This window comes from Notamacropus eugenii, chromosome 1 (genome assembly GCF_028372415.1).
Source record: "Notamacropus eugenii isolate mMacEug1 chromosome 1, mMacEug1.pri_v2, whole genome shotgun sequence".
Classification (NCBI taxonomy): domain Eukaryota; kingdom Metazoa; phylum Chordata; class Mammalia; order Diprotodontia; family Macropodidae; genus Notamacropus; species Notamacropus eugenii.
The window spans coordinates 520,789,505-520,812,408 of record NC_092872.1 but is presented as its reverse complement, the minus strand read 5'-3'; the positions used below and the strand labels follow the sequence as shown (position 1 = coordinate 520,812,408).

General features: G+C 44.2%; 1 protein-coding gene across 1 annotated transcript; it reads right to left on the bottom strand.

The window, feature by feature from the left end:
- Window positions 1-1,221: 1,221 nt before the first annotated feature.
- Window positions 1,222-14,146, bottom strand: TTPAL (alpha tocopherol transfer protein like). Its single transcript, XM_072633678.1, has 5 exons — window positions 14,014-14,146; window positions 11,282-11,738; window positions 7,917-8,110; window positions 3,434-3,544; window positions 1,222-1,670 (listed from the first exon to the last, which is right to left on the bottom strand). The coding sequence occupies exons 2-5, from the start codon at window positions 11,721-11,723 to the stop codon at window positions 1,392-1,394; spliced, it is 1,026 nt and encodes a 341-aa protein (XP_072489779.1). The 5' UTR covers window positions 11,724-11,738; window positions 14,014-14,146; the 3' UTR covers window positions 1,222-1,391.
- Window positions 14,147-22,904: the final 8,758 nt, after the last annotated feature.

Here is a 22,904-nt window from a genome sequence, read left to right as displayed (position 1 = left end):
CTTAGAGCTGACTAGAGCACCAACAGGTTAAATCATCTACCCAGTATGTGTCAGAACCCAGGTCTTCTTGATTCTGAGTCCAGCTCTAACCACTATGCCATAGCTTCCACAAGCAAGTAGAAAACTGATGTATGATATTATTCAGTAACTAAACTGAGTGCCACAATCTTACACCTGAAAAGAATCTGAGGTCCACAGAGGCTGAGCTACACTATGAGTTAGTGGCAGAAATGGGACCAGATGCAGAGGCAAATTATGGGAACCACTGACTTGTGCTCTTTCTGCTATACTACACTGAAATCTGGTGATTTTAATTCTATTAAAATTGTACCCCTCCACAACCATGCCACCATATTGGCTACCTTCCTGGGGATGATATTTAGTAAAGAATGAAGGCCAAGACCTTCAGAGCTGCTGGAGAAAGGGGATCACAGCAGCAGGAATCTCCAAGGGGCCACCTTTGGCTCCTATCGTCTGAAAGAAAACTCTTTGATGGTGCCCTGATGCTTCTAAACTGCAGCAAAAAGCATTACAGTTAAAAAAAAAAAGGAACAAGTGATGAATTAGCAGCTCCTGATCACAGTGATGACAGTAAGGAGGAGTGCAGGGCAAGTAATCTCTGAGATAGATGACTGTGAAGCAAGACTCCGGGGGACCTCTTGATAATCTTCATAATCTCTCTAGCAATCCCCACGGCAACAGCATGAGCTCACTTGCCACAGGCTGGTTTTTCCAGGACAGCTGACCTCTCATTCCTGGCCTGCCCCCTACTGGAGTTCTTTTTGCAATGGTTATGAAATTCCTTCCCTCAAGTCCTCAGAGTGGTCTGTCTCAAAGACAATGCCAGGGGAGCACAAGCTTTGGCTGATCTCATCAAGACAGAAGGATTTCAAGAAAAGTCCTAGCAACAGACTATCCCAGGACAAGAACAGCTAAGCGCAGAGAGATTCATCACCAGTGCGTTGGTCACTAAGTGGGAGATTGCTTTTGCCTCAGAAGCTCGTGAAACCGTCTACTAAAGCATGGAAGAGCTGAAATCTGAGGGAAGTGCTCAAATTGACAGAAATTACAGGATATGTCCCCAGAGTACAGCAACCAGATGAATGACTTCAAAGTGGGGTTCAGGAAACCCGACCACTGGCAATGTCCCCACGGGGCCTAAAGATAGACTACAAAGGTCTGTCTTAGACTAATTCTCAAGCAAACTCACCCACATGTCACTTTCTGTAATATATTTGTATTTTAAAGCTGATCATAACTTCATTAGGGTTAAATTCTGTTATGGATAGGGCCAAACTCATGGGATTTCAAATTCTCCTTTTATGCTTTAGGAGAGAGAAAGAAATTACTTAATGGCTGCAATGTATGTAGAAAACTATGTGACTTCTTGGTTAATAGCAGGAGTACAGCTGTGACTTTACCCCCCGAACGGAGTCATCACCCTGAATCTCAGAGGTTATTCCCTCCACCATCAGGGTCTCCTGGAGGAGGCTATTGCTGAGGGGGAGAGGCCTGCAGAACTCCTTCACAAAGTCCTCCTCTGAGGCCAGCAGCACCTCCTTCCAGGCATTGGCATCTAGGTCCCCAGCAGTGCCTCCATACTCCTTAGGAAGGATACTCTTTGGAAGGTTCAGGTGCAGAGAATTCAAATCAGATCCGTGAAGGAAAAACTGAAGGGGAAACAAACAGGGAAGAGTCCATGAAGCACAAGTGTTAGGACACACCTGCTGCTACAAAATTCCACCAAGGGTAAGGAGACCGAGCCATGTCAGTAAACATTTCATAGCCTTTTCCTGTTATACTGTACATAAATTATCCTATTTGAGGCATACCCTGAGAGGTAAGCAGGACAGGGGTATCATAACCATTTTACAGATGAAGAAACTGAAGTTCAAGGAGGGGAAGTAACCATACAGACAACAAGTGGCAGAGTCAAGAAGACCCAGGTCTCCTGAGTCCAGGTCTAGTTCCCTTCTGATAATACCACGTAAAAATACTTGAATAATTGCCCCTCAAGCTGGCTTTAGTAATAGCAGGGCCCTAGTAGCCTTGCAGCTACTTCTTGTGGAAAAGCTAACTTCTTCCAAGAAAGCAAAACTAGAATGAAAAGGGGCAAATGGGGACAGAGATTTCACTTCTATATTTCCAGTTTCTGAAGTAAAGTTCAGACAGCTGTAACACAGCCATTAATAACTGGGCAAATAACTTTTGAAAACCACTCAAACTGCACATTTATGACTAAAAATTCCATTAAATAAGAAATCGCCAAAATTCTTTTGAGTCACCTTTCTAACACCTGTGGGTCCCTCTGACCTAACTTTTTAGACTATTAAGTCAAGATATTAAAAAGTAAATAAGACCAGAAACAATGACAGATTTCAAAGTAAATTCCTAGACATCCTGAAACCAAGGCTTACTGAAGTTCATGGATGGAAGGAGCTTAAAACTCAGAATGTCAGAGCTGAGGAAGGCCTCATAGGTCACCTTAGAGAGTCCCCCCATTTTACAGAAGAGGAAACTGAGATTGAGAGAAGGGCATGAATCACAGGATTAGAGATCTACAGTAGGAAGGGGTAAGAGGTCATTGAGTTCAACCCTTCGTTTTAGAAATGAGACAACTGAAGCTGAGGCAGAAATGCCAGGTCACGTGGCCAGGAGGGAGCAGAAGGTGGGATAGCCACTGTCCTTACAAGGTTAACCTTGATGAATTTCCTCTTTTATTCCCAAAAGGTTGATTCAGTTGTTGGATTTAGATGACAGATAATTTTAGAGTAAGAATGGACTATGGGTCTAGAACATTAGAACTGGAAGGAACCGCAGAATCACAGAATGTCAGAGCTAGAAGGGTCCTTGGAGAACATGGAGGTCAAACCCCTCATTTTCAAAAGGAAGTTATTGATTTGTATCTCCACACTTAGTCTGCTCTAACACATAAACAACAAGCTTAAACATTCATTCATCTTATAAAAAATAAAACAGTAGAAAAAAAGACTATAAGGAAAACATCTTCTTTGAGGGGCTACTCCATAAAGAAAAGGCCAAACTTTACTTTCAGCTTTTTAAAGTTTATATTAAAACTTAGAATATATGATTATATAGATATAATTACTTATATAATGTATTGTATATTATAATCATGTTATAATAAAACTTATATTAAACTTTTATTTTAAAAATAAATTTATATTCATATTTTTTAACATCACCCACATTTCCCAGTGCATTCCCTCTTCCTCCCCCTCGCAGAAAGTCATCCACTATAGAAAAGAATAAAAAAAGATGAAAAAAAAGTTAAGCAAAACCAGCAAATTGAGAAAGTCTGCTAATTATCCATCATGCTCCATACCCATAATCCTGAACCTCTTCAAAGAGGAGGAGGAAATGGGAGAAAGCCAACATTTAAAGCTGCCATTGACAGAAAGAAGTCACTTACTCTGTTTGCTATTTTCTCCTTCAGAAATGGTTTTATGATAGCAAAAATGCCTTTGAATATTCGAGGTTCATTTACAATATTGACAGCTTTTATTCTAATGGGAAACCCATCCTGTGGTAAGAAAAGAAAAATTATTTTAGAACACCTGGAAACCTCTGTAGAAAACAAAGTCAGTAGTACCCCTCCTTCTGGGACATCTCCCATCACTCCATGCATAACATTTACTAACTGAATTCAATAGCCACAGTTCACATAGATTTAGTGTTTTAATTAGTGTTTTTCATGATCACAACCAACATGTGAAGCAGGCAGGCTGGAGCTTATTGATCCCTCTTTTACAAATGAGGAATCTGAGTCTCAGAGAAATTACATAACTTGTCCAACTACAAGCAAATGAGAGAGCATGATTCGAATCCAAGTCTCCTGACCCCCAAGCCTGTGTTCTTTTTCCTGTACCAAGAAGCCAACAACAGCCAGATTAGACACCCATTTCTGGATCTGCTCCTTACACACAAACCAAAGCTGAGACCTAAATCAGGAATTTAACTTCTGGACAGGTGGCCTTTCTAGAATGAGCCAGAACTATAAGTACGTACCTATTCTTCCTAGTGATTCCTGGAAAAGACCCAGGAAATACCAAATCCTCCAAATCCAGTCATTTAAATACCTGTAAGCTCACCTGTGCCCAGAAAGCTGAGTAGATCAGAGTCTTGATGCCAAAGAAAAGCCAAATTCTTTTAATGTGCCCCCAAATAAGTTAGAACAGAAACTGAATCATACTCAAGCTGGTAAAGGGCTTAGAACACAGTCTGCCTGTGTTAGAAAGACATATGCAAATGCTGAGGGACAGGTTGGTGGGATGTTCATTCAGGAAGGCTTAGGACATAGCATATCAGAGTTGGAAAGGACCTAATCACGACAGGTCTGAGCCAGAAGGCTCTAGGCCAATGTGGTGGGGATGTAGAACAAGTGATCACATGAGATGGAGTTAATTCAGGAAGACTGAGAACCTAGACTGTTAGAACACAGAATGGCAGATCTGGAAGAGACCTCAGAGACACTTAGTCTGACTCCCATTTTATAGATGAAGTTCAGAGGACATAACTCACTTCCCAAGGTCACACTGTAAGTTGATGGCAGAGAAAAAAAAAGTAGAATTTCCTGTTGCTCTGCAATCCCTCCCACAGAGGATGCCCAGTAATGAGGCTCTTCCCGGTAAGGAGCAAAGAAAACATCTTCACTGGCCTGGAAGGAAAGGAGTGGGACCAAGAGAAGAAGGAAGGTGCCTGAGATGCCTATGAGACACCAGAGAACTCTTAAAGACACACTGGTAGCAGAAAGCAAGGGCCTCTGCTGCCTTACCCATCAAAACTGTCTTTGCATTAAAAAGTTAATTTAGTGATGGGGGAGGGGAGGACACCCACTTCTGCCTCTGAGGTGAGAATGCTCTGGGTTGAGACATACCCACCTTCTGCCAAGCATCTGGTAAATGCAGAAAGCAAAAGATTTGAAGAATAAAGAAAGGAGGCTTAGGACATGGTCTATACACACATATGCCAGGGACTGTCAAGTGTCTCATGATCAGTTCTTCTACCACATTCCTGAATCATTAATTCAATAAACACTAAATACCTACCATGTGCAAGCCCTTTTGAAGGACAGTCAGGAGCAAGACATAATCCCTCCTTTCAGGGGGTTTATGGTCTAGTAAATGAGGGAAGGCACTAGTATGTGTAATGGTGACTCTAAGCAGAACATAACCTGTACAGAATGCTATTGAAGAGGTTGGAGAAATTAGTTTTGGCTGTGAGTTATGGGAATTGGTCAAGGCTTTATTAGAAAGGTGACATTTGAGTAGGCCCTGAAGGATGAGCAGGAGTTGGAAATGTAGAGTAGAAGGGGAAGGGCATCATTCCAAGTTGGGCAAACAAACAGCAAGGGCATGGAGGTGAGAAGGACAGGCCTACTCACCAACAGATGAGGAGCACATGAGGAGTGTAGAGGGCATGAAGGAGGTGACACAGGTGAAAGAGAAGGCTGGGTCACATTGTAAAAAGCCTTGAGTGCCAGGCTAAAATTATAGGGTTTGGTCTTTAACTGAACAACAATGAAATCATTGTTCTACATCATACCTATCAGATTGGCTAACATGACAAAACAGAAAAATGATAAATATTGGAGATGTGCAAAAATTGGAACTTTAATGCATTGTTGGTAGAGTTGTGAACTGATCCAACCATTCTGGAGAGCAACTTGGAACTATGTCTAAAGGGCTATAAAACTGTGTATACCCTTTGGTCTAGCAATACCACTACTAGGTCTGTATCCCAAAGAAATAATTAAAAAGGGGGAAAGGACTTACATATACAAAAATATTTATAGTAACTCTTCGTGGTGGCCAAGAACTGGAAATTAGGGGATGCCCATCCATTGGGGAATGGCTGAACAAGTTGTGGTATATAAATGTAATGGAATACTACTGTTCTATAAGAAATGATGGGCAGACGGATTTCAGAAAAACCTGGAAAAACTTAGATGAACTGATGCTGAGTGAAGTGAGCAGAACCAGGAGAACATTGTACATGGTAACAGTAACATTGTTCAATGACCAACTTTGATAGACTTAGTTCTGAGCAGTGAAATGATCTAAGGCAGTTCCAAAAGACTTGTGATGAAAAATTGCTATTCACATCCAGAGAAAGAACTATGGGGTCTGAATGCAGACTGAAGTATGCTATTTTCTCTCTTTTTTGTTGTTTTTTTTTGTTTTGTTTTTTCTTTCTTGTGGTTTTTCCTTTTGGTTCTAATTCTTCCTTACAACATGACTAATGTGGAAATATGTTTAATATGATTATGCACGTACAGCCTATATCAGATTGCATGTTGTCCTGGGGGGGGAGGGAAAGAAGGGGGAAAAATTTAGAACTCAAAATCTTATAAAAATTAATGTAGAAAACTAAAAATTAATTAATTAAGAAAAAAACGGAACCATTGGATATTTTGGGGCAGGAAAGCAGGGTGAGTAGCATCATGGTGTATCTGGAAGACGAATACGAGGCAGTACATAGGATGGACCAGAGAGAAGGGAGTCTAGAAGCAGAAAGAGTAGTTAGGAGGCTGCTACATCAGTCCATGGAACAGTTTTAATGGGTCAGAGCAGTGGCTGTGAGAAAGGAGAGGAGGAAGGCTAGAGGAGGAGTCATCCTGTTGAAGTTTCAAAACTGGGCACATTCTTATGTGGTTTCTTATTTCACAAGCTGGAGTAACTACCATGCACTTCTCTGGAGATAAACCTAGTCTAATGCTTAGCCCCAGAGCCAGGGCCCCCTTTCTGTGGGCTTCCATGCTGTAAGCTTCCACTGACCTTCCCATCTCATGTAACGTTTCAAGAGAGTCAGACTTTCCAAACTTTCCATGCTTCCTACCAATCTGTGTGCTTTATATCCTCTCCACCCCTTAGTGGTATCCTGAGTAGCTCTGGCTAAAAAAATGTCTTCAGTGAGGGGTTAACCTTCTGCTTACCAAATTGTCAAATGCCCTGAGCTGGATGATCCTCAGATGACAGGCATCTATCAAGTCTATTGCCAGGCTTTGTTCACTTTCCAGCTTGAAGGGCCCTGTCAGAACCTGGGTCCTTCTCCAGCACCAGGGGGTGCAGAAAGAACACCAGACCTCATGTCTCAAATGTTCCAAATTACTTGGAAAACTATCATCTGAAAAATGCTATCCACCTCCAGAGAAAGAATGATAGAGTCCAAATGCATATCAATGCATTCTATTTTTCACTTTATTTTTTTTGGTGGGTTTTTTTTTTTGGTCTGTGTTTTCCTTCGCAACATGGTTATTATGGAAATATGTTTTGCATGACTGCCCATGTATAATCTATATCAAATTGCTTGCTTGCCTTTTCAAGGAAGGGAAAGAGAAGGAAAGGAGGGAAAGAACTTTGACATTTTAAAAAATAAAATTTTAAAAAACAAAGTTAAAAATTATTTCCAAGTGTAATTAGAAACAAATAAAACATATAAAAAAGAAAATATTATGATAGAATTTGCTTTGATAATCTGAGGCACCAAAATACTCAAACTTTTCTATAGGAGGTTTGGCTTGGGAAAAATTAATCAAAAAAAGAAAAATGTCATCCACATAAAGATCATATAAATGACTGCAAAAGTGAGATTTCACATCCGAGGAAAACAAAAACCAATTTCTGAAAAGTTGGCCTTCTTTGTTTTCTGTAGTTCAGACTTTAGAGCTGATCTTGTCTAAACTACAGCTCGGGGAAACCAACGGAGACCCTGCGAGCCCATAGTGTAAGGTAAAACTTTCAAATCATCCATAGGTTGGGGGGAAAAATGGGCAATCCTGATTCTAGGAGAAAAGCCAAATCATCCCCCAACTCCTGCACCTTAAGAACAAAGGATAAAGTGTCAGCTGACTAATGTATCTATGGATTGTTCCCCAACCCAAGTGCAGACCTTACCTGGAGAATTCCAATCACTTTTTTGGCTATAAAAGGACCAAAATGGGAAGCCTTGGCTAAGCCAACTCCTTTGTAGTCCGCAAGGATAACAATTCCATTCACCTGGGTCTCCTCAGACTGAATCAACTTTTCTAAAGTTAAGTATACAGCACGAATGTTCTCTGTAATTGGATAGTTACTTGGAATCCATCTGTCTAAGGTTGCAAGATACAGAGGGAAAAAATGAAAAATAATAATGCATAGCTCCCATTTCTATAGCATTTACAATTTACAAAGCATTTTTTTCAATAGGCCTGTGAAGGAGGGAACAGGGATAGCGCCTAAGCCTGGGATTTCATTGGTACTGCATAGGGGATTCCCAGAGGAGAGGACTTTGAAACTTAGAGACCTGACTTAAGCAACAAGGAGCTCAGTGACTTGCCTAAGGTCACAAGGCCCATCTGTGTCAGAGGCATAGGAACCTAGGTCTTCCTGCAGGCAACTCTGCATCCTCTTCAGCAGAGGTGTCCAGCTGTGCACCACACCAGCAGCTAGATGGCAGAGGGTGAGTCAGGGAGACCCGAGTTCAGGGATTCTTAACCTGGGATCTGTGAGCCTGTTTACTTTTTATATATCTTGATAACTGCACTTCAATATAATTGGTTTTCTTTGTAACGTTTTCCTTATTTTGCTTTACTTAAAAACACTAAAGTTATACTTTCCATATTGTGACTTTCCCCATTGTGATTTTGATATATTACAGGTCAGCATAAGAAATTAAAAGGAAATTTTAGGGGGAGTTTTGTGGAAGCCTCAGAAGACAGAAAAAATTTAGAAACTCCGAGATGCATAAAATCTATGTTTAGTATTGTATAATATCAACATATTTTATTTTTTAACACCATAATAATTCAAACTTCTTCTCTGATATGAAGGGAGAGCCAAAAAACTTTATGTAGATGTTCCAGATTGAAGGAGTGCCATACCCCTAATCCCTGCGACGTGGAAGGGATAACTGTGTTCTGAGAAGGGGTCCACAGGCTTTGCCAGACTGCCAAGGGGGTCCGTGAAACAAACAAACAAAAAGGGTGAAGAGCTCCCTGCCTTCATCCAAATCTTCCCTCAAATATTTACTAGCTGTGTGACTTTGGGCATTACCTTTTCAGTCTCAGCTTCCTCGTCTGTAAAACGGAGATAATAGTAACAGCACCTGGGCTGTTGTGAGGATCAAATGAGACAACACGTGTAAAGTGTTTTGCAAACCTTTCTGGACTAAGCAAATGCTAGCCATCGTTATTATTATCATTAAATGTACTATTATCCCTATTTTGCATATGAGGAAATTAAGGCTTAAAAAGCCTAAGGGATTTGTTCATTTGATGGTGACTGTGACAACAGTTCAAATTCCCATAATCCTTGCTTGACATGCCACAGATTACATAATTTTTCCTCACAGTTCTTTCTTTGATTATAGAATAAAAGAGCTGGAAGAGACCTTGGAGACCATCCACTTCTACCTCTCTCATTTTACAAATGGGGAAACTGAGGCCCAGAGAGATTTGTTCAAGGTATGTGGCCTCAGTGATTGAACCAGGAATACAACTGAGGTCTCCTGATTCTGAGTCTGATTTCCTTTAAACTGTGTTGCTGACAACACACTGCAATTTAATTGGTTTAGGAAGCATTTTACTTTCAATTCTAATTGTTTTTACTCTAACTGTTAATATGCCTATGGTGGGGGCGGGGTGTAGCTGTGTGATTGTAAAGGGCTTTGGTCAATGAGTAATATTAACAAACTGATCCTTTCAGACCAATTTCAAGTGAATGGGAGTAAAAACTGGTGAGTCAGATTAACCAATCAATCATCAATCAATAAGCACTTACTAATTGATTACTTTTTGCCAGGTTCTGTGCTAGGCACTAGGGATACAAAGGAAAGCAAAAAACACAGCTTCTGTCACCAAGGAGCTAAACCCGACTTGATACCATCATCACCAGAAACACAGGCCCTCTTAACAAACTGTAAAGACTTCAAGTATGGGCCCAGGGCTGACCTGTATGCATGCTGTCCAAACTTAGGCCCAGACTAGTGGGACGACTCAGGGGCAGTGTGGTTGTGCCACAGTACACAGAACACCAGGCCTGAAGTCAGGAAGAGTCATCTTCCTGAGTTTAAATATGACCTCAGATACTAGCTGTGTGACCCTGAGCAAGCCACTTAACCTTGTTTACCTCAGTTTCCCATCTGTAAAATGAGCTGGAAAAGAAACTGGCAAACCATTCCATTATCTTTGCCAAGGAAACCCAAATGAGATCATGAATAGTCAGACAATTGAAAAATGACTGACTGAAATGGGACTACTCACTTCTAAGCTATTTAATCTGCCCCTACTTTCACAGTCCTCTCTGGACTGGGTGCCCCAAACCATGGTACTTGGAAGAGAACAAGTAGTGTCTTCCACCCCCAAACATTCTCTCCTAGCTCTATAGCAGTAATTATAGGTTTACAAAGTGTTTTTCTCACAACCCTAAGGGCAGGTGATGCTGGTATTAAACCACTATACAGGTGAGGAGCCTAAAGCTCAGATGATGAGGTGATTTAGGTCCCAGAGCTGCAAAGGGAAGTCAGGTCTCCTGACTCCCAGACTGTGGTTCTTGCTGACATGCTACCTGCCCACCTTCAGATTCACCCAGCTGGACTCTGCTGGGTAGGACCAGGATCATGCTCATTTAAAGGGAAATCAGTGGTTGCATGGTAGTTTTGTGCTGCTCTACTCATACTTACTCATACTTACTTGGTCCATGGTGTCACTGATGAGCAAGCTCCCTCTGCTGGTAGATCTTTAAATCTCCCCTCCTATGTGGTAGATCTTTAAATACTTAAAGAGAGCTAACATGCCCCCTATTCCCCACCACAGTCCTCTCCACTGACATAGAGCGTAAGCCCACCTAAACAGACATTTCCATAAGCTTTACTGGCTAAAAGTTCCTCGACTGGTGGTCAACCTTTTGGCAATGAGTGCTTAGCTAAGCCAGAAGGGCCCACACTTTCCAAGGATCTACCAAGGCTCTAGAATAGGGCTCTCCCCACATGACCAAATAATCATTGAGCTAAAACTAGACAGCTTCTTTCCCTCAGGTCTGTTGTCTACTAGTAGAAAGAGAGTCATCTAGAGTCATATGAACTGGGTTTAAATGCCGGGTTTACTCCTTTTTATGGGACCTTAAACAAGTCACTTTCTTCCTCTGGACCTCAGTTTCCTGTTCTGTAAAATACAGGGATTGGCTACAGGATCTCTTAGGTCCCTTCTTACTTGAAATTCTATCACCACAAGAACCAAATGCAACCCAATCTCACAGAGACAACCAACATTCAAGAGCCGTACCTGGACGAAGGCAAACTACTTGGCAGCCTCTAGGGTCCGAGTGAGGCAGCACAGTGAGAAAACCTGAAGCCAGAACCTCTGTCAGGGCAGAGGGCTTCAGGTTGTCAAACACCTCAGGCCAGCTCCTCCGACAGCTGTGATAGTTGACCAGAAGCTGCAAGGCTCGATCATAATCAAACTTTCGGGCTCTAAGGAAGCGTAGGAGAAAAGCATCGTCCAATGATGTACTCAGGTTGGGATAGTCTTTACACACCATGTCTCGAAGTGCCTGAACATCACGGAGCCGCCATTCTGGTTTCTCCTGTAGCTCCTCCCGGGCTTTGGTGATGAGCTCCTCGGTCAGGGAGCACACATAGCCAGGCCGTTTGGGGAGATGTAGCTCATTTTCAGACAGAGATGCCACAGATGGGCTTGTTCTCAGAGAATCACTTTTTTCGGACATTAGATTATCAGGAAGCTGTCCAAAAAATTTTTTAAAACCCATTCTGAGCCCATAAAACTCATCAGCCACAGAGTACAAGAAAGTAGTTTTGAAAGAGGAGCCAAACTGCCATAGGGGAAAGTACTTAGTTCCCTTTAAGGCCCAGCTCAAGTGCCATCTAGAAAACACTTAATTCCCCCAGTTGTTAATGACCTTTTCCCCAACTTTTTGTAAATTTAACCTTTTTATATCCTACATTTACTTTGCTGTAAAGATGTATATTCCAGTAGAATTTAAGTTCCCTGAAAGCAAGCACTGTCTCAGTTTTGTCTTTGTATGCCAGAACCTAGCACAATGCCTGGCACACAGTAGGCACCTGATAAATGCTTGTTGGCTGACTGACTGAAACTAGTAATATTCAGCTTTGCTCATGGGCCCTCAGTAGCCTTCTCCTCAGCTAAAACCAAAGTTGGGGTATATGGTATATAACCTTGTGGTGTATGTGGTATATGACCTTAGATAGGTCCCCTTCCCCTTCTGGACCTCCATTTTTTCCCCTGTAAAATAAAAGAGCTAGAATAAATGGTGTCTAAGAGCACTTCCAGTTCATATATTCTATGTTCTACTTTGGGCTGCTGTTAACAGAAAACTACCAGATGGCAGTGGTGCCTAGGTAATGGGCCTGGGACTTTCCATTTAGACAAGTTTGCAGAATTCTTTTCCAGGACATAGAGGGGGCAAGGAAGTAAAGAAGTAACCAATATTCAGCAATATATGATCTCCATTCCTTAGCTTTCACCAGTGTTGCCCTTTCCCTGAGATCTCTCCTTTCAAAAGTTATTCCCTTCCCCTCATTCTCTTATGGTTAGTAAACCTTTCCCCTTAATCTCCCTTTTCATAGATCCTTTCTTCCTCTGATTCTCCCCTTCCCAACATCTCCTCTTCTCCCTCACCCCCACTGGCTCATTCTCTCCTTCCCTAGTCTCCTGTTCCGAGCCTTTCCTTCTCAGGTCTCCCTTTCCACATCTCTCATGCTCTGATTCTCCCTTTCTCCTTTCCAAGGAGATTTTCCCCTTTAATTCCTGCCTTTAATTCACTGATTACCCAATTAGGCCAGGAATTATCTTCTGATTCTCTTCACTCATCCCACAAGCATTTGTTAGATACCTGCCATATGTAAAAAAAAAAATGTGTATTGAGGATAGAAACACAAAGTGAAAAACATTCCCTGCCCACAAGTGAGGACATACAAAATGTACACAAGTGGCACATACAAGGTCATGTGAGGAGGGAAAAAACAATAAATGTCTTCTAGATCAATGGTTCTTAACCTCTGGTCGGTGGTTTTGTTTGATTTCCTTTGTAATCCTCTGTATTTTACTCATTTAAAAACATTCTTCTTCACCAGACTGCCCACAGAGGTTCAGAACCCTTGCTCTAGAAGGATCAGAAAAGGCTTCCTTCTAGGAGGGAGCTGTTGCCTTCGGCTCTGATGAAGTTAAGTATTCTCAGAGCTAGGTGTGAGGCAGGGATGCAGTTCCGCACGTGGCAGAGCAGGAGATACAAAGTTGCGCACGCACAGCAGCAGCTAGCCCATGTGGCTACAATGTGGCATGCGCTTCAAGGTGAACGATGGGAAACGCGTCTGGACAGGCAGGCTGAAGCCAGTCTGAAAAGGACTTCACAGGTCAGCCTTGTCTGCCTTGGATTCTAGAGGCAGCAGGAAGCTGCTTCGGCTGTTCTGAACAAGGCAGTGGTCAGACCCCGGCTTCGGGAACATCACGCTGGCAGCAGAGCCGGGGTGGGGAGGGATGGGAGAGGGAAGGATCTGGAAACAGACCGATTAGGAGGCCAGGTGAGAGGGGAGCCAAGAGTGAGTGAGAGCAGGCAGACGCGAGACAGGCGGCGGAGATGGGCCCACAAGACGTGGCGACCTGTTGCGGGTAGGGGGAGAGGAAGAGGGGAGCGTCCAGGACGGGGAGCCTGCCTACGGAGGCTTTGGAGGGGTTAGAGGGTGAGTTCCATTTTGAACGTGTTGCCTTTGAGATGATTACGGGCCACCCCAGGAGAGATGTCCTGCCGGCAGCTGGGGGGGAGGGGGCGGGGCTGGAGGCCGGAGAGCCGGGAGCTTCTCAGAACCCTGGTCAGTTTCTTCACCACTTCTTCCCTCCCGCCTTTCCCGGCCCCGCCCCAGATGGCGCACGCGCACACACGCTGGCCCTCAGCGCCCGCGGCCCCGCCCCCCGCCCCGAGAGCGCGCGGACCCTCTCCAGCCCCGCCCCGCCCCCGCTCCGGGCGCGTGGACACTCACCAGCCCCCCGGGCCAGAACGGAAGGAAGGGTGGGCCGGGTCACAGGCAACCTGGAGCCTCCGCCAGCACCGCGGACAGGTCCGACCCACCGACCGCTCCACCCACCCCTCCACGCCGGAAGTGACGCAATACTGGCCACAGGCGCCCTGCACAGGCGCAGTGGGAAGATTGAAGTCGCGAGTTCTGATCCAGGGATCCTGGCCCTAGCTCCTGGTTTCCAGTGCCGCCTTCCCCCTCCCGCCTCCCGCGGTCCGTGCGCTAGAGGGAGACCCGGAGCTCCTGCTCTCTCTGTGCGACCCAGGACGCGGCCCATGGCCTCTCTGGGCCTCAGCGTCTTCCTCAGTACTGTGAGGGAACTGCACTGACATGGAGCCCTCTGCCGAACGGTGGAACCTGTGGGCCTTCTCAGGATAATGCTTTTAAATGCCTAAAATAAAACACAAGACAACGGAGGAAATCAGCGTCTTGAAAGGTGGTTATGAAGCCTGTTCGCCGTCCGAGGGAAGAACCTTCATCTACGCTTTATTCCAAGCACAGAACAGAACATCCTAGCGAGATCGGCCGAGAAGCTCATTGAGGAAACTGAGGCCCGGCGAGGAAGCCAGCGGCCTCCCCAGAGTGATGGGCTTCCGGCTTTGTCCGGCGCCCTCGGCCCCCCTGGAGGCAGCTGGGGAAGCGGCTCTCCCGGGCCTGCCGGGGTCTGCAGATCGGAAGAGGGATCCCCTGACTTCCAGGCCCATCTCTTTCTATGGTCCGAGGCTGTTCGACTCTCCGGGGCGCCTGTCCTTAAGGAAGTCTGGGTCTGCTTCCATCCAATGAGGGTGTTGGATTGGATGGTATCCAAAGAGCCCCCCTGTTCTGACCTCATGGCATGTCCATCACATGACCCAGAACCAAGATCTGGCCCTCCGGTGAAGCCTATGGACTCCTCAGAATAAGGATTTTCAGTGCACAAAATAAAATACTTAGGGTTTCAGAGGAAATCAGTTATTGGATGATAAACTGTTGAAATACAGCTATCCATTTTATCTACCTGCCTTTGTATCTGTGTATCAAGTCCACAGACCCCATTAAGAACCACTGCCCAAGAAGGTCCTTTTCTAGTCCTTTCCCTTGTTTTCCATCCTTTCATCTTCCGTTGGGTGGGTGGAGGGAACAGGGCTGTGGGTGCTAAGGAGAGCTGTCCTGACAACTGACCACTGTCCTGGACCTCGGGCCTCGAGGACAGCCCTGTGTCAGGGAGGCAGCTGATTGAAGCTTCTCCAAGGATGGCGCATCTTCCCCACCTGCCCGTAGTCTGGGTCTTCTCAGGATGATTCCTGTGACTTGACGTCACCAGGATAATTTGGAAATTAGAATGGTAGAAAGGGTGTGGGTAAGAAGCATCCAATATGCCATAGTCCCTGGAGCAAACCCTGAATGGTCCCCACTTTCTGGCCTCCCAGGGCTAGCTGCCCAGGTCCAGGTTCTAGATCCCCATAGACTGAACTGGACTGGGCTGAGGTGTGTTTCCTCCTGGAGACAGCAGGGGGAGCCTAAGACAGGGATAAGATCAGAGAATCCAGGAAGCTTCAAGATGGCGCCTCGGAGTCTTGCTGCTGAAGAAGAGGCCCTTAGCTTGGTTTGGCCTCTTTCCCATGCTGTCGACTACTCCTTCATATTCCATTTGGCCTCATTTTATAATTATAGAATCACAGAATATCTATGAGCTAGAAGATAAAGTATTAGATCTGTAAGGGACAGACTTTATAGGTCATCTAGTCAGAGCCTCATAGAGCTGGAAGGATAATAGATTTAGAGACTATCTATTCCAACGCTTTCATTTTAAAAATGAGGTCCATAAAGGTTAGGTGACCTAGACAAGACCATACAGCTAGAAAATGGCAGTCAAAAATTGAACCCAAGTCTTCTAAATCCAAAACAGTACTATTTCCACTGCCTCAACTTCATTGTACGGAGGAGGAAACTAAGTGACAGAATTGGGACTCAAATCTAAAGTTAGTCTTCTTTCCATTACATGGTACACTTAAGAAATATCTAAACAAATGACAGGACACTAACAGGAAGAATCATTTGGAGGGGAGAAGACCAATGGTTAAATCCTGGTGAGATGACCCTGGCATCTGGAACATCTACAATTTCCAACTCTCAAGCAGCTCCAACCTGGAAGCAATGCCTGGGCATCTGTAAATACCAGAACAGACAGGATCAGCAGCACTGAACACTGGGGCTGAGACTGAATCTTTTTTTTTAAGGGTATCTTGTAATTTGTATGGTATTGTTTAGAAAGGGCTCCAGAATATAATTTTTTATACAAAGTGATTACTTCCTTCCTCTCAATTTACTTTTGGGAAGAGCTTCCTAATTAAAGTTGTCTAAAGGCAAAATGGGCAGCCTTTATGAATATTAAGCTACCTTTTCCTAGAAATACTCAAGCTGAAGCTGAAGAGCCACTTGTCAGAGATGGTATAAAGGAGATTTCTGCATGAAATGGGAAGGTTAGACTAGATGACCTTTCCAGCTTGGAGATTCTATGAATCTATGAAAACTTGTTCTCATTGTAGGTGGCTCACCCAAATGGTGGGCCACATGTGGTCTTTCTGCCATATTCATCACCCAAGCCATAGTTTGTCAGCCCCTGATATAATCCTTATATTAGGCATTGGCCATATGTGAGTGTGAGACAAAGGGGCCCCAGGCTAGAAGAAGCCCTACCCTAGTGAATGTATCCTAGTCCCACCTGGGAGTCAGTAGTGGAAAGAAAACTAGTCTGGGAGTCAAGAGATGGTCCCTTCTAACTTTTCTCCACTGCCACCATGTTACATCTGAATTTTCTCAGATACCCCTTTCTTTTCCTTATGCCATTTGAGACCAAGGCTGGTAAGGACCAACTTCCAAGTAGCAAAGCTACTGAAGTCAAGAGTCTAGGAATTCTTTACCTAAGATTCCCCCTCACCTAGCTGTATAAACTATGCAGCATTCACCTTCCTACCTGGAATCCTGTTCCCTTATTCTTTCTCAGTCCAGTTATGTTGCCATTAGGTACATGCTTCGTCCCCTGGGACCCTGAAGAATAGTATATTCTTGAGCAGCAATTCATTTATCAGGCTTAAAGCTAGAATAGGCTTTAAAGACCACCTAAGCCAACCCTTTCTTTTTTACAGAGCAGGAAGCTGAGGTCCAGAAAGCAGAAACTATTTTCTCAAGATCTCAAGATTTGTAGCAGAATTAGGATTTGAACTCAGGTCCTTTGACTCCAATACCTGGGTTCTTTCTACTACAGTGCTCTAGCCTCAATTTGTTTAAACAAACATTGATTAATTATCTACTCTTTCAAGGTCCCAGCCCCAGTGTTGGGAATGGAGGGATAGATATGACCCAGATTCCCTTCTCAAAAAGGTATGAAGCAATGGGTAAGATGAGAATGGAACGTCACAGCCTGTATGAAGGAGCATTTGTATTAGACAAGACTGGAAAGGTAGATTAGAACCTGGAATGCCTGGCTAGGAAGTTTATGATTTATTCAGAGGACAATGGGGATTGAAGGCTTGTCCAATGGAAGGAGGCTCATAATGATTCCTCTTTGTCTCAAACGGAAGAACTAAGAACAATGGGCAGAAGATACTGAAATCCAGGTCTTCTCCCTCCTAAATCCAGTGTTTTTCATTACCCCAGGCTGGTCTTCCTATTAAGGACTCACATATCTATAGAGGACTGAGATATCTATAAAACTTTCAAACATAAAGAAGATTTGTGGATGTCCTCACAACTGCTCCATAAAAAAAGATAGGGTGACTAATACTACCATTTTACAGAGGGAGAAACTGAGGATTAGAGAAATGATTTGCTCAGGGTTAACACAGTTAAATGCGGGAGTTAGGATCTGAATCCAGGTCCCCTAATGACAGGGTTCTTTTCACTTTATCATACTTATTCTTCTACTATTTATTTGACAGGTCTGATCCAGGCTGAGACTGTGAGCCTTGGTACACAGCACTTCAGGCTTCTGGCTCAGCCCTAACTAGACCATGTTTTTCCAGTTGTTTATATTGCTGGAGTATGCTCCATGGAGTAAATCTTAGTTCACTCTCTGTCCCTTTATTAACAGGCCTTGATATAAATAAATTGCCCCAATATACACGTCTCTTTGCAGAGGTCCTAAGCCACTTTGTTTGAAGAAGGGCCACTTGGGGGAAGACTGCCACAGAGGAGTTTCCAAACAGAGATGAGGGTGGAGATTGTGTTTTTCCAGTCACTGATTGATTTGCTAACCTTCTGAGTCAGCACAGCACAGCACAGGTCTTCTGGGAGGGACAGGGTGTACTCACTGTTCCCAGGTGCCCTGGAGAACAGACAGGCCCAAGCATTTATGGAACAGGGCCCCTGGGGGTGGAGTAGAGGGGGTGGATACTTGCCCCAATGGAGATTCAAGGGATACGAAAGATACCTCTATCTGGTGTCCTGTGGTAGAAAGGAACCTGGAATATAGAATATTAGAACAAACAACAAAAGAGCTAGATGGGACCTCAGAATCTAGAACACAGAGTGTCAGAGCAGAAGGGGATCTGAGAATCTAGAACAGGAAAAGGCCTTACATCTCAGCATAGAATGCCAAAACTGGCAAATAAGGGGACATCAGAGACTATCTGGTCAGGCCTAGGGAATGACTGTGACTTATCCAAGGTCACCAAGGATGTGAGCTGAGATTCAAACCCAATTCTCCTGATTCCTAGTCCTGAGCTCTTTACCATAAACCAGGCTACCTGGTTCATCTACACATCCTTCAACACTACCCATGTATAGTCCATGTGTCGCATGGACCCCACCAAGGGTCCTCTACTGAATGTCCTTTCATTCCTGCTCCCTTCTCAGAGGCAGTTAGGTGGCCTAGCCAGTAGAGAGCTGTTCCTGAAGTGCAAATTCAGCCCCAGACACTTACTAGCTGTGTGACCCTGGGCAGGCACTTAACCTCTGTGTGCTTCAGTTTCCTCAACTGTAAAATGTGGATAATAACAGCACCTATTTCACTGGGTGGTTGTGAGCATCAAATGAGGTATCTATACAAAGCACTTAGCATAGTGTCTGTCATACAATAGGCTCTATATAAATATTTATTCCCTTCCCCCACTCCCAATTGTCCCCATGTTTTTCACCTTTCCCAACCCATCAAAATGCACCTATCCAATAGCTAATCACATAAACTGATTTGCAGTGTGGTAATAGTTAATGGCTCATGACTGATGATTGTTTCCTTTGTCACCTCTACCAGGGATATCTGCTTTTAAATTAGGAATATGTGTGTGAGTATATATGAGTGAGTGTGTCTGAGTGTGAGTGTATATGTGACTGTATGTGTGTCTGAGTGAAAGTGTATGTGAATGAGTATGTGTGGATGTATGTGAGTGTGGAAGCATGTGTGACTGGGTGAGTACATGTGTGTCTGTGTGGTGTGCAGTGAATAGAATACTGGCTTCTCAAGAAGCATCCATCCAGTACAAACCATAACTGAAAGGGAATTCCTTGGACACATATCAAACAAGTGGCCGTCATGGTTGTCTAAGTCTAGTCTCTGACATATCCTGCCTGTGTGATCTTGGGCCAGTAATTCAACCTCTTGGTGCCCTAGGCAAAATGTTTAGACTCAACTGCAAAGCAGATGCCATCCTACAGTGGTGGAAGGAGTTTCTTCATTTGAAGTTCTTAATATCAGTGAAATCACAGATCTGACCCCAGAAAGGAAAAAGCATAGGACTGAGAGTCAAGAAAACCAGGGCAGTCATTTCCTATCCCTGGGACTCATTTTCTTCTTTTGTAAAATGAGAGACTTGAACTCGATGACCCCCCCCCCACCTCCTTTCTCTAGCTTTGACACTCTATGTTTCAAGGTCCTTTCCCTTTCTAACAGAATTCTCTGTTCTCTGTCCCCCATTGATTCTGATAGTTGATTTTCTGTTGTAAGATCCCTGTGGATAACATTCTGTGTTCTCATGGCTTTCCCTGTTCTAACCTTCCATAATCTGAACTCCTGGGTTCTTAGGTTCATGGTCTTAGAGATGAAAGGGATATTTGTGTCCCCTCATTTTACAGTTGAGGGAACTAAAACTCCAGCATGATTTGCCAGGTAGTAAGTGGCAGAGCAGGGATTTGAACCCAGATCTTATAACTCCAAATCCAGCACTCTTGCCACAGTACCAGGCACCATTGCCAGGGTTCTGCCTCCAGCTAGCCTGAAGAAGGGATTGTTGGGAGCTTCCTGTGCACATGGTTTATGACCCTAGCTCCTATCTGGTGCTCAGAAACAAGCCGGGCCAGCCAAGGCCATAAATTCCTGCTCTCTTTGGTCAGTATCTCCGTAGTACTAGTTGTTTACTAAGCTCCTCATGATTGTTCTTTATCACTCCTTACTCTCAAAGAGGAGGAGAACATATTGTCCCCTTCCCCAGGAGAGTGGAGGTAACTGGGGGCCTCATGGGGTTTCAGCTTTGCTCAGAGACCCACAACGGGTCATGGCAGGGCTCACAGATTTATCATGATCCAGTTGAGACCGTAGCCCACTGAAGCACAATATTAACACCATGGAGAAAACTTAGACTTAGAATAAGTGCAGATGGGCTCAAGTTCTGGGAGTACTACATGCCTCACAACCCTATAAAATACATCGATATCAAATGAACTCAACAAGTAGGGTCTTATTCGCAGGACCCCCCAATCTAGCCATAGAGGAGAGCCCCCACCCCCACTACTCCCTTTCACCCTACCATGTAGTCTTCAGTGTTTCACCAACAAGATACTCCATTTCTTGGATCCTGGCCATTTTCTCAGGCTTCCTCCAATGTCTGAAATGTTCTCCCTCCTCATCTCCAACTCCTGACTTTCCTGGCTTCCTTCAAGCCTCAACTAAAATGAACTCACCTTCTGCAAGAAGCCTTTCCCAATCCTTCTTAATTCTAGTGCTTGCTCTCTGTTGATTATAACCAACTTACCCTGGGTATGGCTTGTTTGTACAAAATCATTTGCACATTGTTTCCCCCATTAGATTATGAGTTCCTAGAGGGCAGTTTTTCTTTTTATTTCCAGTGCCTAGCATGGTGTTGAGCACATAGTAGGCACATAGGAATGCTTATTGACTTATTGACTGGCTAGTGGTGAGGCATAGTATGGATGGGGTCTAGCCGGCTTTACCTGCTTCTGTGATCACAGTCTATACTCTCCCTCAGGCCAGATGTCACCAAAGTGTGTACTTAGTGTATGTGGGAATGAGAGGAGTGTGAAAAGTTCCATGAAAACCTGCTCATGCTTGGAACTGGAGATTAGGCATAAAGAAAAATGAACAGTCCTTGTCTTTGAGGAGGTAAACTGGGAAACAGCCATGGGAGGGCAACCAGAACGGAGAGGGAACTCAGGGCAAGGATATACAATGATGGGTGGAAGGAAGTGGTGGCTGGGGGAAAGGGATGCCGAGAAGACATATTTGTCTTCAAGTATTTGTAAAGCTGTTACCTAGAAGAGGGATTATACTTGTTCTGATCACTGCCAAAGGACAGAACTAGGGGCAATGGATAGAAGTTCCAAAGAGATCAATTTAGGCTTGATATTAGGAAAACCTTTCTAATAATTAGAGCTGCCCAAAGTGGAATGTGCTGCCTTGGGGAGGAAGTCCATTCATCCTTGACAGAAGTCTCTAAGCCAAGTTTGGATGACCATTTGTTTGATATACGTCCAAGGAATTCCTTTTCAGTTTTGGGTTGGACTAGAGAGATGCTGAGGTCCCTTTCAGTTTGAAATCCTGTGATTCTGAATTCACAGTCTAGTTGGAGACACACATCATATATAAATAGTACAACCAGAGAACAGGACAAGATGATACATGGCAGAACGAACAATAGGAACATAGTATCCTGACTCCTAGTTGTAGATTCAAGGACTGGTTTCTTTCCCCTTGAAGTACCTGTTCTGAAGAACGTTAGAGAAAGAGAGTAAGACTTCAAAGGGCCCAGCCCAAGGTGGGCGAGGGAAACGTTGCTACCCTGGGCAAACAGCCTTCTGGTAATAAAGATAATGCTTTCTCAGGAAGGGCTTGGGGGTGAGGAAGGTCAAAGAAGGTTCCCTGAAGCTATGGGAAGAAACACCAGTGCTCAGATCTTTTTTTGGGTCCTATGAGACAGGTGGGCCTTGGAGGGGAGGGGAAAGAGACTGGGATTCATCCCCCTCCCTGGGGCCCACGTCCATGCCATGGGACCTGGCATGATTTTTCTCATCAGCTGTCATGGTGGGTGGGGAATCTGACCACAGAATGAGAAGGCTGGACTACATCATATCTAGTGTCTCTTCCATTGCTATGTTACCTCCTGAATTTGTCATTCTTTTTGTTCTAATGGCCCTTCGTGTCCTGGTCTCCACCAGCCTCCATCCTAAGGCAATCACCAGTTCTAACATTCTGGATTCTAACATTCTGCACTCAAATTCCCTTCTAATCCTAAAAATTATATTGTTCTACCATTCTTTGGTGTAAGATCTCCTATAAAAGACAGCACATGAATCTTGATCTTGAAAAGTAAAGTTGTGTCTCTTCAGCCTTCTCTCCTCTAGATTAAGGAATCCTCATTCCTGCCCTCACCCCCCAGGTTCTATCGTCTGCCCTCTGAGGCCTCTTACAGCTAACCTTGAAGAAGCCGTACCTCCAGGCACCTGATAACTGCTTGCCTTGCTCAGCAGCACCTATCTCTGAGCTCCAAAGCATCAGTCTCCAGGCTTCCTGCAGGGCAGTGCCCTGGTGAGCAGGCCCATGGTTTATGGCCCCAATCATTGCCTCTGCCAGACATTATCCAAGAGCCATAAAGCCCATTTACAGTTTTCTTTTCCCTGAAGATAAGCCCAGCAGTACTTCCCAA